General features: G+C 38.1%; 1 protein-coding gene and 1 pseudogene across 1 annotated transcript; both read left to right on the top strand.

The window, feature by feature from the left end:
* Positions 1–3,445: 3,445 nt before the first annotated feature.
* Positions 3,446–7,750, top strand: LOC110710112 (annotated as a pseudogene).
* An 883-nt stretch (positions 7,751–8,633) lies between these two features.
* LOC110710104 (very-long-chain 3-oxoacyl-CoA reductase 1-like) lies at positions 8,634–12,365 on the top strand. Its single transcript, XM_021888369.1, has 3 exons — positions 8,634–9,453; positions 9,576–9,645; positions 11,803–12,365. The coding sequence occupies exons 1-3, from the start codon at positions 8,816–8,818 to the stop codon at positions 12,055–12,057; spliced, it is 963 nt and encodes a 320-aa protein (XP_021744061.1). The 5' UTR covers positions 8,634–8,815; the 3' UTR covers positions 12,058–12,365.
* Positions 12,366–15,129: the final 2,764 nt, after the last annotated feature.

The raw sequence follows: 15,129 nt of genomic DNA, 5'->3' as shown, positions 1-15,129 counted from the left end.
CTTTTCGTGCACAGCAGCGTCTACCCTATCTTGTAGGGTATCAATCAGCTCTACAGTGAGAGTCTGATTGTGCACGAACTGAAAACAGGAAGACAAAAAAAAAAAATATATAATAAATAAAAAAAAAAAAAAATATATATATATGAAGAGCTGAATTTCGGAGGAAATGAAGGAAAATTACCTGCATCATCAGCAGTTGGTTAGACCTGGCTGGGTCAGGAACTGATCTGCTGGATTCGCCCATCCCAGCAGTGGCCTTCAGCGACCAGATCCTTGCCCTGTCTACTTCGGACATGCCAGCAAAATTGCCGAAGTAGGCTGCAGCTCCTTCTCGGTTTTGACCCCATATGAGGTCCCAGATGTGATCTGGGATTGGAATTCGGGGGGCCGAGAAACCCATTTCTCCAGAATGCAGAGTCTGGAAAGAAGGGAAGGACGACGATGGAGCTTGATTAGCTTTGGTTGCCTCAGCATCGTCCTTCTCAGAGGAGTCAATTACTATGACCTCCTCTTCTTCAGGGGTGAGGACGAAAGCCTCAACCTCTCTTGCGATATCTGCCGTGAAGCCCTCAGCACTGGACATCACGGCATCTTTATTTTCGTGCTCAGCAGCACTCTTCTTGATTTCTTCTTGGACCCCTCCCTTAGGTTCGGGAGTTCTCTGATCCACCTCCATCTCAGGAGGTGGCGGAGGGGTCTTTTGAGGAGATTGGGGTGTTGGCTGGGGAACCCTCGGCGATCCATTGCCTTCCTCAGGTTCCCTTATTGCGACGCCGATGGTCATCGGCCTCTGCTGAAAGTCATGAGGGCCGATGATGGCCATCCTTCGGCGCCTTTTCAGAAGGGGCTGCTCGTCCATATCTGAGTCTGAAGACTCTTGTATTTGATCTTCGGGACGAACAGGAGCTTTGCCTTCTCTGTGTCTGTTACTCTCTTCAGACTGTAACAGACAGGGGGGAAGAAGAGTGTGAGTAAAAAAAAAAAAAAAAAAAAAAAAGAAAAGAAAAGTTTTCTGAAAGCTCACCGAGGTTTTCAGCAAAGCCTCGTCTTCTTCAGCTGCTCTAGCTGCAGCTTCGGCTTCAGCAGCTCTGGAGGACCCCTCTCCTCCTTCGCAAGCCTCAAGTACCCGTGCAACCTCTTCGGCTGTGCGGGCAGCTTCAGCTTCTTCGTTCAGCAGCTGAAACCAAGGGTCTCTCTTCTTCCACCAAGGCTTCTGCCTCTGATACAGAGCAACAGCCTCAATTTGGAAGTGGGAAGAATCCAGATGAACTTCCCTATGCCTCGGCTCAGTGATAGACGGGGCCCGTTCAGTTACAACTCGCTCTCGGTTAACACCAAGACGAGCGTAGTTAATACCAACGTTGGTCTCGTCCCGCTCTGAAAAAAGGAAAGGGAAAAAGTTTAGCTCAGATATGTTGGCACAGCATAAAAAAGCAAAGCGAGAGAAGAAAAAGAGGTAGTTAAAAGCCTCGGCCCCAGCCGAAGAAGCTTACCATCCTTAAACTTTCGGCTGAGGCCAACAGCTGCTAGCATATTCTCTTGGAAAACGTAATGCGTATCGGGGAGCCAAGTCTCCGGGATATGCTGCATTCGACCACTCCCCCCCGGGTTCGGCAGCTTGCCGAAGATATGTTGCTGATCCAGGTTCGGATCCGCCCCGTTATCTGCGGGGGGACCTAGACTTCCCATTTCGGGATCAGGCTCAGCTAAGTACCGGGGAGCGCTGAAGACGCAAGGGTGGCCCGGATCTGTGGGTGCCCTAACCCAAATCCATTGACCTCTCCAGTCCTTGTCTGAAGAGTCATTTGGCCACATGGTCAAGTATTGGGGCCGGGACTCAATCCGATACCACCCAGAACCATGGCTTCCGTGCCCACTCTGAATATTTGGCACTAGCCGATGGAGCTTTCTGAAGCAGTGCAGGTTCGGCACGTATTTGAAGAACTTGCAGACCCATAAGTATGTCATCACCCTTCGGATGCTGGTGGGGGTTAGCTGACATAGGGAAATGTTGTAATGGATCAGCAAGTCTCGGACGAAAACGTCCAAAGGGAACCTCAGCCCATACTGAAGCTGTCTCGTGTACACCCCCACATACCCCGGGGGTGGACGATGGATTCTATCGGATGCTGAGGGCATTCGGCACCAATATCCATCAGCTTCAAAAATGCCGTAGTGCAACTCAATCTGCTCGGCAAATCGATATTGATCGGCGTTCTCTACCCACCATGAGTAGGGGCGGTTCTTTATCATGGCCGAAGCGACTTCGGCATTCTCCCACTCTGAAAACCCAGGGAGGATATCCCAAAGGACAGCGGGAATTTCATCATCCCGTCCAGAAGCACTCGGCTCATCCGTTCTTTGAGGAGGAGCCGAGGAAAGGGGAGTCGCCCTAATCCCTTCAGCAGGGTCAGACTCCGGCCTTTGACCATTCCAGGTCCCAATCCTGTTCCTAGGATCGGGAATCAGCCTTGCTCTTCTTGGAGCACGGGCTCTACCTCTAACTCCTCTTGCCATGGATTATTTCGAAGAGAAAAGTCGAAAGAAAAGGGGAAGGAGTTCGAATTCGAAGAAAAATAAACTGAAATCAAAGGAATTTACCTTAATCTGAAGCGAAAGTTGCCGATTTACGAGTTCGTAGTGGCAAGTCTCAGTTTCTAAGCTCAATGCTCGGGGAATTTGCGAAGTTTTGATGCGGGTTCTTGGTTTCTCTCTCGAAGAATTCTGGGTTCGTGTTGGTGAATAAGTGAGGAGAATGACGCGCCTCTGTTTATATCTCCAGGTACGGGATACGAAGAGTCTGTGCTTTAATTTCTCTTAAGTACCCACTAAGTAACCATTAAACACATGTCTTGTGATTAAACTGCCCATTATCCGTCCAACTTCCGCAAATCATTAACCGTTGTTATCTCATTAATTACGGTTTAAATTCAAATTTTTGGATCAATTAAATCATTTACTTCCCTCCTTTTCTGAGTTAAATCAAACCCGACCCGTCATTCTTCCAAATCGGGTCTGGGGGGCAAGTTGTTTGGGTCCAATTTAGTCAAAATTGGGCCGGAGCACTAAATGATCCAATTAAAAGCCCAAGGTCAAGGTTCAACTCTCCAATTGCTCAAAAGTCAAAAGTCAGCCCACAAAGTAAGCCAATTGGGCTAAAGCCCAACCTCTCCAAGTATGACAAGGTATAAAAGCCATCATATTAACACATTCAAGGGGACATCACATATACATTGATATTCCATTTCATATGCTCATTCTTGCATTCAGGAATATTCCACAAAAGCCTCAAGCTACAAACTCTCTTGCATAGTGTCTTCCTTTTACACATTGTACTGACTTTAGCATCGGAGGGGCCTTCCTCGGAAACACCCCCGAGGCTAGTTTACGTGTGTTCACTGTGCAGGAAACCTTCGGCCCAACACAACTTGGACCGAATCCAGTCTTCTCCACTTCAGCGGACCTTCGGCAAGGTCCCATTGTTTTCAACCGAAACACCTACTATTCTTCTCATTTTAGTAATAATCACCAATATTTTTTTCAAAAAAGTTACAACATATAATTTTCAAAAACATTAAATTTTTCCACCAGATTGCCCAAAGCAATATATATGACGTTACTGTAGGTCTTACATATAGATTTTTTTTTCGATTTTTTCATATATTTACGATATGTTCTTCGATTTTTATAATTGCAAATCAAAATTATACAAATAAAACACAAAATTAGGTACCTAATTTATGAAATTGGTGCTAATTAAATGATGGTATTCTTCACTAAGGGTTTTTGGAATGAAATTGGGGGTTTATTATTTTGTGATTAGTATACGAACTTGGGACTAATTTACATCAATTTCATATATTATTTTTATTGATTCTCTATTATATTTTTTCTATAAATTTACTGATTTTATTAAACTAAAATTATTTATAAACACTCATACGTACATACTCTATTATAGTTAGTTGTACTTGACTACCGAGTACTTACTTCCAGCAACTATCCACTAAATATTGTAGGACCTTTCTTTTGAAATAATGGCAGGATCTACATCAACCACAAATTATCAAGATAACCAATTAACCATGTACTTATCAACCTTGTTGTAAATAGGATTCTTCGATTTCAAAATCCAAATCTTCTATTTTTTTCAAATGGGTTTGGTCCATATTCTTAAGACCCCTCAAAAAATTAACCAACTATGGTCTATGGTTCATAAAATCATAAGTTCTAATCACTGCCTCAATTGATGGAATCGGAAAATCTCTCTCCTTTGACCTAGCCTTTAAAGGTCTTGACTTGATCTTTTTGGTAAAAATCTCCAATAAGTCCAAACCGCATCTAATGAGATCTAGGCAACATTTTTTCATATTGGTTAAAAAAAAATTTATATGTGGATGACCGGGTTATCTATTCAAGAGTTACTTATTCAGGGGTTATTCAGTCGGTCAAGGATTACTCAGTCGATCAGGCCGAAGTTATTTGATCAGTGGTTACTCTCACACAGAAAATGCGCTAGACTGAGTAACCTCAAAATAAATAACCCTTAACTGACTGAGTTCCTTTAAATAAGTTATCCTTGAATAAGTAACCTCGACCACACGGTGTGATCTGACACACAGAAAAAGCACCGGTTCATTAATCAGCATAACTCTAGTTTTATTGCCTAATATAATGCATTTTAAGAGACCTTTTTGCTCGTAACTACCACCAATCCCCTTTCTTAATAATAAATTGATAGAGCAACTTATAACTCCCAACTACCACCAACTCTACTAATTTCTTTCATTTTTTTTATAGCTAGTTATCTATTTTATGTTCATAAACCCCCATTCTTTTTTCAATTAGAGAACACCCAATTGTTGGGTTATATGACTTATATCTATCAATCAATTCTCTAAGTTTTCCTCCTGGTAAAAGTTTAGAGTTATTATTTTTTTTTTAATTATTAGGTTTTGCAATCTACCGCTATAATTGATGCATCAAATTTTGTTCTACTTCAAAATTACAATAGATCGAAAGACCACTCCGTAGAAATTAAGCTAACCATAGTTGATTAAAACCTTGTTAGAACATACTCCTTGGTTAAATTCTTTACAAACATAAAAGAAAATTCCACCTAATTATTGTAAGGATACTGCAGAATGAGTGCAAATTGGTAGGTGCAATCAGTCAAAATAACAAATTATGCTTTATGGTTTTAAACTAAATAATTTATATTGTTTTTATACGCCTTATATAATGTTAATTTGTGTGAAAAAAAAAAAAAAAAAACTCATTTTAGCTAAAAGGATAAAAATGACCCCAAAATCTCTAAAAATCTTCTCTAAACACCCCAAATTTTTTAGCCAAAAGCGTGCTAGGGACAAAAATGACTCCAAAACATCTAAAAACCTCTTTCTTCTTCAACAAATGTGAAACACTTACATATGTGGTGATAATTGAAAAGTTTATTCTTCAATGATAACATATTCAGCTCAACCACCAAGTTTTCTTGACAAGGGGATACTTGCAATTTATATTGCGAGTATCAATAGTTTATGTACTTTACTACTTTAATCACTCTTTTGTAGTGCGAGTATCCACAAAACATTATTGGATCTTTCTTTCGAATAAAATGGCCGCATCTGAATTTTCCACAAATTATCAAGATAACCTTGTATTAGTCTCGTTCTTAATAGGATTCCTGGTTTTCTTCACCCAAATCTTCAAATTTTTTCAAATGGGTTTGGTCCATGTTCTTAAGACCCCCCAAAAAATTAACCAAATATGGTTCATGGGCTCTAATCACTGGCTCCACTGATGGAATTGGTAAATCTCTCTCCTTTGACCTAGCCTCCAAAGGTCTTGACTTGATCTTGATTGGTAGAAACCTCCAAAAACTCCAAACTACATCTAACGAGATTTGGGCAAAGTTTAAGACCAAGATTAAGATTATAGTCATTGACTTTGAGAAGATTAGTGGGGAGGAGATTAAGAAGAAGATCAAGAAAGAAATTGAAGGATTAGAAGTTGGGATTTTGGTTAATAATGTTGGATCATTTACTAATGGTGCAAGATTTTATCATGAGGTTGGTTTGGAAGGGATAGGTAGTTTGGTAAATGTGAATATTGGGAGTGTAAATTGGGTTACTAGTGCTGTTCTTCCTGGTATGTTGCAAAGGAGAAAAGGTGCTATTGTTAATATTGGAAGTGGCTCCTCTCTTGTTGTTCCTTCTTACCCTCTTAATTCCATCTATGCTTCTACAAAAGCGTAAGTTCTACTCGTTCTGTTTCATGTTAGTTGCTCCATTTGCTTAATTTTTTTTTTTTTCCCGACTATGGATTAATATTTTTGCTTTATGATTAGATAATATTTTTTTTCTTTCTTCTGGGGGTGTTGAAAATGATTAGATAATAGTTAATGTTCTGTTTTATGTACTTATATTTCTTTGCTAGTTAATAATTTAGATTAATAGATTTAGATGAATTTTATGTGGTGAAATACGTTAATATGGAATATGAATTAGTAATGTGACAATTGAATCTAGACTTATGTACTTGGATTTGCTGCTGAAGTTGTGACACTTGATCCGTCTTACTTAATTGAAGCTTTTTGGATGACAAAGTTCAAGTCTTGGATAATTAATGTTTAGTTAGCATTCAATTTGTTATAAATCCTAACAAAAACTTTGTTCAATAGATTTGTGACCCTAGGAAAAAAAATTGTGGTTGTTTAGGTGCATTTGAACCTTAATTGTGCGGAATTTATCTATTTTTGTCAAACTATGGAAGTAGCAATAATTTAGTTGCAACTCAGTTATTTCAAACTCCAACCTTTGGTGATTGTAAATTGCAGAGAAGTTGGGGAGGAATATTGTGCTATTAAAAAAAATGGCGAAATTCTACAAATGGTTGTTTGTTGATCTATGCATGAAAAATAAGGAATTCTTCCGTCTAAATTTAGTTTTCACATCTCGGTTAAAATCATGTAATCAACGTGATAATTTATTCTGACATCATCAAATTCTCTAAATTACACAGATATGTTGCTATGTTCTCAAGAAGCTTGAGTTTGGAATACAAGCAGTTTGGAATTGATGTTCAGTGCCAGGTAACGCCGTCAATTGATTATGTTGTACAATGTGGATGAGTTCTGTTTTATTGCAATTTTTGAACGGCTTTTTTGGGGACTATTGTTTTTCAGATACCATTGCTTGTAGCAACAAAGATGACATCCATAAAGAGATCGTCCTTTTTTGTCCCTTCACCGGAGCAGTACAGCAAAGCGAGTGTAAGATGGATTGGGTATGACTCCATTTGTGTTCCTTACTGGACTCATGCTTTGCAGTGGTATTTGATCAACGCGGTGCCTGACTCCTTGGTGAATTGGTTGCTTCTTCGATATTTTCTTAACTTGCGTAAGAAAATTCTTCGAAAGGAGAACAAGCTAGCCTAGTTTCCATGTCCCATAATCAGCCTTTGCTTGAGGAATTAAGATTGAGATAGTACAAAGCTCATTAATGTCACGATTATCCTTGGCAGTGCATTACGTTTGTGTTATGTTGGGCCGTTGATTGTTGAGTACATTTTATTAGTCTTTATATGGAGAATATTAAGCGTTTAGTATACAAATATCGGTATTTGACTATTTGTAAGTTATTTCCTGAGAACATCTTCAAAATAGCATGATTCTAGATTTCTAGTCCAAGGAACAAACGTAAAATGAATGATGACAATGATCCAATATGAAACACTTTTGACATCAAAAGTTAATCATGTTATGCTCTACCTTTGTAAAATTGTAATTTAACATTTTGGATGTTAGAATAATGTTGCAATATCGCATCAACAAAAAACATGTTTGATAAGTGGGCCGAGTGGCTTTTAGTCATGGTCTGTCTCATGGATCATCATAATTTTACTTGGACCAAGTTTCTGATTGGGCCTTTATAAATTCATTTCCTTGTAGAATGCCAAGTAGCCCACGTTGCTACTTCAACACCAACTTGCGGATTTGCTGGTTCTCTATCTTTAGGGGTTGGGTTAGACCCCTGCTAAAATTAACTTGACCCCTGCTAAAGTTTTTTTTTTTTTTTTTTTTTTTTTTTTTTTTTTTAGAGAAGGTGGTTTTTGTTCGGGTTGGCAAAATTGAACACAATTGCAACACAAATACAAGTATGGGCAAACCAATTCACGCACCTGCTCGAGTTAGGAACCAATAATTAATTTAGAATTATGAATTCGAAATCTCGGTTCATAGTGATTAGGTCTATTAGGTTATATCATACATATAATCAAATCGTGGTTAAGAGTATGACTAATTAAATGTGCTCGAGTTAGAATTAGTGAGCATAGTCGGTAAGAAAATAAGGATTGAACCGGATCAGTAGAGACCTCTCTATTTGTGTATTTCTATAAACTATTGTTTTGAAATCATAATGTAATTTTGATAATTTGATTTGAAATCAATATTAAAAAGAGCTAGTTGTAATTTAAATCAACAATCTAATACGGAGTATGTGTCATTCGTTGCCAATTTGCCATGCCTACCTCAATGACCTCAACCCATCACTTTTACTTACACTTGTGAACATTCATATCTCATTAATTTAGCTCATCAACTTCCAACGACCACATTGAAACAAAGTACAGTACAACTCTACCATTTGATTAAATGCTGCTCATCCGTCACTCCTCCATATTATACTACTTGTAGCAGCTAACAAACTTCACCCACTTTCTCTCTCCTCTTTATATAAATCTCTCAATCAACCCCTTTCTTCTTCAGATCCTCATTTCAGATCCCACATCATTTTTTTACAGAGCTCCATCAATGGCGGGCTGTTTACTACACCAACTCAAATCCCAACCTTCATGGGTCATCTTCCTCTTTGCCATTGGATCCTTCACTCTTCTAAGAACCCTTTTAGGAGTTCTAATTTGGGTTTATATCAATTTTCTTAGACCCCCAAAAAATTTGAAGAAATATGGTTCTTGGGCAGTTGTTACTGGGCCTACTGATGGAATTGGCAAGGGTTTCGCCTTCCAATTAGCTCGAAAAGGGGTTAATCTAATCTTGGTGGGTCGAAATCCTGACAAACTCAAAGATGTTTGTGATCAAATTAAGAGTAAAAATTCAAATACCCAGATAAAAACTGTGGTGGTTGATTTTTCTGGGGATTTAGATGAAGGTGTTAAGAGGGTTAAAGAAGCAATTGAGGGTTTAGATGTTGGGATTTTGATTAATAATGTTGGGGTTTCTTACCCTTATGCTAGGTATTTTCATGAAGTTGATGAACAATTATTGAATAATTTGATTAAAGTTAATGTTGAAGGAACTAGTAAGATTACACATGCTGTATTGCCTACAATGGTTAAGAAGAGGAAAGGTGCTATTGTTAATATTGGTTCTGGTGCTGCTATTGTTATTCCATCTGATCCTCTTTATTCAGTCTATGCTGCCACTAAAGCGTAAGTTGTGCTCTTTTTTCGTGCTGATAATACTCGATTTGACCGTCAGATCGTCTGATACAAGAATTTGCGACTCGATTTGATGTTGATGTGTTTGTTCTTTTTTTGTGATTTGTTTTTAGGTATATTGATCAGTTTTCGAGGTGCTTGTATGTTGAGTACAAGAATATGGGGATTGATGTGCAGTGTCAGGTACTGTTTCATTCATCTTTGATCAAATTTTATGTTGTTTTTTAGCTAGTTATTATTGATAATTCTATGCATTTTTATGTTAAATCATCATTTGTGAAGTCAGATTCTAATGTAGCTATGTTTTATACTATTGCATTTTATGCAATATATTAGAAACTAGAAACATGAGATTGGTGCTTTTATTGGCTGTCCGTAAGAAACATGAGATTGGTGCTTCATATTACTGATCATAAGATTTTAGTAAAGTATATACCAATGCCGTCACGCGTGGACGTTTTTGTGATCAATTGGATCAATGATTCTTATTTTTTGGTGTATACAACATGTTAGGTAGTGACTTATGCTTAGTCATTTGAATGGATTATGGACAGTAAAGCCAAATTTCTAACCACCCTGGAACTAATTTTGGTATTATATTTTTGCACAAGTAATACATGTGAGACATTAACTTGCATTGCTGCTTTGCCCTTCCATATATCATGGAGAACATTTCAAAACGTGTTGCCTTTTTCTTAGCTGGATCAGTGCAACCTTCAGAATATTATTGACCTACTTTTCTTTTCTTGTAAGATGATCCCTTGTTTTGCTAATTGGCTCGCCTTTACTGCTTATTTTATTTTGAAGAATTCTATTAAGAGATCCTATAGGAAGACGCTTATTTGCTCTCTCCCACTCCTTGTCTTCGTTGAAAATGTGAAAAAGTATAATTATTTTTTTATAAGAGAAAAGGAACTTATTTATTTTTCAGGAATTTTGGATGTGAAAGAATAAAGTCTTGGATGAAAGCTTTAGAAATTGTCCTCTTTTTATATTAGTACCTCACTGTAACTTCTAGAACTTACTTCCTAATTATGTGTGTGTTATATAACATTCTGGTAATCCTGCAACTCGAGTGCTCCCTGCTGTAGCTTCACATTCTACTCAAAGAGAAAGAATAAATGGTCCAGGTCCTTCTGTTCAGCACCACAAAACACACACCATTTGATTCCATTATTTTGTAGCCTTTTTTGATGCTCAACCTACCCCCATAAACACAGCCGCAAGATGACACTTGTGTTGCATTCTGGAAGAAGCAACAATAAATTCTTCTGTAACATTAGTACATCATCTTTCCTGCACTCTATAAGCTGTTCTTATTTTTCAGCCTTTTATCTTTGTTTTCATCCTTAGAAGTTTTCTAGTTTCCTAGCCTGTGCAAGTTTATCATCTTGTTCTGTGTTTGTTAATTTTAATTTCTCCTTGTTAGAGGTGTGATTTAGCTATGGTGTCTTTCCTATATTGTTGTGATCTTTGGTGATGATCACACCTTAAAATGATATAAGAAGCTTATAGTCAAAGTCTTTCCGTTGCTAGCAAAGAAAAGCATTGGATTTTTCATTTTAATTGGTGTGGTCTATGTTTCTTGGACTCGGGTACCCATGTCCGACACGAATACGTGTCCAAGCGTCCGACTCGGCTATTTTGTGAAAAAAATCCATGATTTTGAACTAAAAGTGAAGTGTCCGGGTGTCATACCCATGTCCGAGTGTCGAGGGTCCGACACGGGTACGTGAGGTGAAATGAAGAGTCCGAGTAACATAGGGCGTGGTACAAAGCAGAAATGACATGCAATTTGGATACTTCTGCTAAAAGCACATTAACTTCTATATGCTTTCAGTAACATACTGTATAGTCCATATTACCTTATTTACACTTAGTGGACCCTGGCTTCATAGAGATATCCTCCTGTACTATTGAAATATTGGTCCATCTCTAATGTTCACTAAGCTTTTGAAATGAACTCCTGACACGATTTACCAACCTGCAGGGGAATTTTCTGCTGAGGGCTTGAAATGTGTGTATAGAAAACCTATCATATATAATAGGTTTTGAGTATCAACTAATTAAATTTATATAGACTTGTATCACTGTGAAATTGGTGCAGTTTGCAGGTCACCGAGGCTTTGATGCATCTATTTAATCGCTTCATGTTTACATGTTATAGAGACAAATTGTGTAATTTTGATTCAAATGTCCTAAGTTGCCTCAGCGGCCAATTTTGTTCTGTTCTTGGATGTTTACATTGTGTGATACAAGCCTCATGGGTGCACCTTTTCAAGTTTCAAGCTTTTTTAATTCTCATTTTCTTAACATATTGCAAATGGCTCATGGCTGCAGGTTCCACTCTATGTAGCAACAAAGATGGCTTCGATCAAGAGATCTTCCTTCTTTGTCCCATCAACAGATGGTTATGCAAAGGCTGGTATCCGCCACATAGGCTACGAGCCTCGTTGCACCCCTTACTGGCCACACTCTTTTCTCTGGGGCATAGCATCCTGTGTGCCTGAGATTTTCATTGATGCCTGGCGTCTAAGGTTCTGTCTTGGAATCCGCAAAAGGGGCCAACTCAAGGATTCAAGGAAGAAAGAGTAAAAAAGGAAACATGTTTTCTCTATTCGGACCAAAAGATATTGTCTAGGTTCTTTAGGATGTGTATCAATTTTAAGTGATGTGCCTTAAATCATCCCCAAGAGAAATTTTCTGCTTGATCTTCAGTTTACTCCTCAATCATTAGGAGCTATATTGCATTTCTGTACCAATTTGTTGTTTTTTCAATGGAAAGTAAATTATTTACGGAGTATTTCATGAACAAGGTGTCATCAAGAATTGCTAATTGTAAATTACATGACCTCGTGGAATCTTCAATTGATCATGAGTGAGATAGAATTCTTGTTCTTCAATCTCCACCCTTATTTATGCAGAAATGGCTAGACAATATTTGAAAGAACCTTGTTTCCAAATTTAGGGCCTTTTTGGCTGGGAGGAAAAGAAAAGAAAGGAAAAATATGGTTTCCTATGTTTGGTTCTAAAAATTAATCGGAAATTAAATCTATCAAGCTTAAAATTAGTTTTCCCTTTACTTTCCTTCCTTTACTAATGTGTTGGGAATATAGGAAAATATATTATTGTGATATATTTTCCATATATATCTTATGATATTATATTTAGGATAATAATATATCTTAGTGATATTCTAAGATAGATTTATGGAAGTTTATATGATAGAGTTTATATTGTGTAGGTTATCTTATGTAGGCTATAAATATTAGCCAAGATCATCAATGCAATTAAAACTATTCTCTCATAAATAATTTGTCATGGTATCAAGAGCAGGTTAAATCTTGGGACCGTTCACACAAATACTCCCCCTGCCGGTGGGTTAGAATATTAAACCCACCGGTGGGATTCATAAATTTGCTTCCGCTATGCAATAGTATTGCTCTTTGAAATTTCTATTTTTTTTATTATTTAATCTTTTTTTTTTGGAATAACCATGTGATACGTGATCAATATGAATGGTCATATGTGATTTGGTTAGGTTGTAGTGTTTGAGTGTGCTTCCTCCATTATTGCATCTCCAAGGAGATGAAGAAAAGCCACCTTTGGCGTATTATTTATTATTTAAAAAAAAAAAAAATTGCAAAAGAACACGGACACCAGCAAAGGGCCTGGCAAAGAAGATCACGGACACCAGCAAAGGGCCGTGGCAAAGAAGATTACGGACACCAGCAAAGGGCCGTGGCAAAGAAGACCACGGACACCAGCAAAGGGCCGTGACAAAAGACCACGGACACCAGCAAAGGGCCGTGACAGAAGACCATGGACACCAGCAAAGGGTCGTGGTAGCAAAAGTTCTTTTTTTTTAAATAAAAAAAAAATTGAAGGCGACATCAACAGATTAGTGCAACTCGATCAACTTCAACAAAGTGCGAATTTCCAATCGTAACGTTCGTGTTACTGTCGTTACGATTGCGGGAGGGTGTTGGGAATATAGGAAAATATATTATTGTGATATATTTTCCATATATATCTTATGATATTATATTTAGGATAATAATATATCTTAGTGATATTCTAAGATAGATTTATGGAAGTTTATATGATAGAGTTTATATTGTGTAGGTTATCTTATGTACGCTATAAATATTAGCCAAGATCATCAATACAATTAAAACTATTCTCTCATAAATAATTTGTCATAATGTCATACAAAACAATAATTTCCTCTCTTTTCCCTTCCTTTAATAACATCAAATCAAACATTAGATGATATAGTTTCTTTTCTTTCCCTTATTTTCCTTTCTTATCTCTTCCCTTCCTTTCTTTTCCTTTAATAATATTGAACCAAACAAAGCTTTAGGTTATATGCTTTAACCTAAATCGATCATATGATAATTGATCTAATCATAGTAGGGTCGATAACTTATTTATCGTGAAAAATATTAATTTAGAGAGAAAAAATGTCCTACATCCGTTATTCAATCAGCTCAATTTGCTATTCGATTGCAAGTTTAACACCGCGATGAAGGATTGAAAGAACCCTTTACATGATTATACCTTTACTTTTTCTTTTTAATAATAGTACTCCATGATCCGTAAACTAGAGAAATAGAAACTAGAGAATACTCGTATATGCCTATATTTTTTATAGGAAAAATTGCTCTAAATAATACCACCTTTCACCCGTCCGCTAAAAACAAGTCGACCTTTTGATTTTCTCTAAATAATACCACCTTTAATTGGTATCCGCTTTAAACAAGTAAATTTACCTACAACCTGAATGTCTGGTTAACAATTTTATTTTATTTTTATAAATTCGTTTAACACACTCTAATTATCTCTTAATTAAAACTTTAATTATGATTAACAATTAAAATAAACTTTATTTAAAAAAAAAATAATCCCCCACCATCTCCTTCCTCCCTCCACGATCCCTCACCTGACTCAGCCCCCACCACCCCAGTGCCACCCCCAATAGCTACCCCCTTCTTTGCTAGCCGACCCATCACCACCACCCTCCTATTGCACAACACGCAGCATTGTACTTTCACCCTCAACAATCAATAAAGCCGCACAACTAATAACCACCAAGCCTTGAACACAACCAGCAGCCCCAAATCGACCACCGCACCTAGCAACCACCCATCACCGCACCCTCCTTCCTTGCACAGCAGCACGCCACCAGCTCACCACCAGCAGCCAACAAAGCCACACAAAAATCGCTAAGCCTCGACCACAACTCGTAGCCCTACACCGACCTCCAACCACCACACCTAGCAGGCTAACAACCGCAACAAAAACCATCAAAATTACAACAACCATTTTTCTAGGAATCAATTAAACCATCAAAATGCGGATGAATTTCTGATTCCTCCTATAAATGAAGATATGGCGCCCATTTAATCATCATTGGAAGTTAAATGATTGGGGGAGCAGGGTCGACGCCCGCGCCAGAGGAGAGAGATCTGGGCGCGGCCGGCGTCGGAGGGCGGAGCATACACCGGTGGAGTAGTTGAGTGTTGTGCGGTCTGTCGGTTTGGCGAGGGGAGGGGTCGGAGAGGAGAGGGTTGTGTGGTCTGCGATGATCGGGGTTGAGCGTTGCCGGAATAAAGGGGAAGGGGGCTGGGTTGCATGCGGCGGGAAAGGTAGGGATGAAGGGGGATG

This window comes from Chenopodium quinoa, unplaced genomic scaffold, assembly GCF_001683475.1.
Source record: "Chenopodium quinoa cultivar QQ74 unplaced genomic scaffold, ASM168347v1, whole genome shotgun sequence".
Classification (NCBI taxonomy): Eukaryota; Viridiplantae; Streptophyta; class Magnoliopsida; order Caryophyllales; family Amaranthaceae; genus Chenopodium; species Chenopodium quinoa.
Note: the sequence above shows the minus strand (reverse complement) of the source record. Positions and strands in the feature narration are given on the sequence as shown.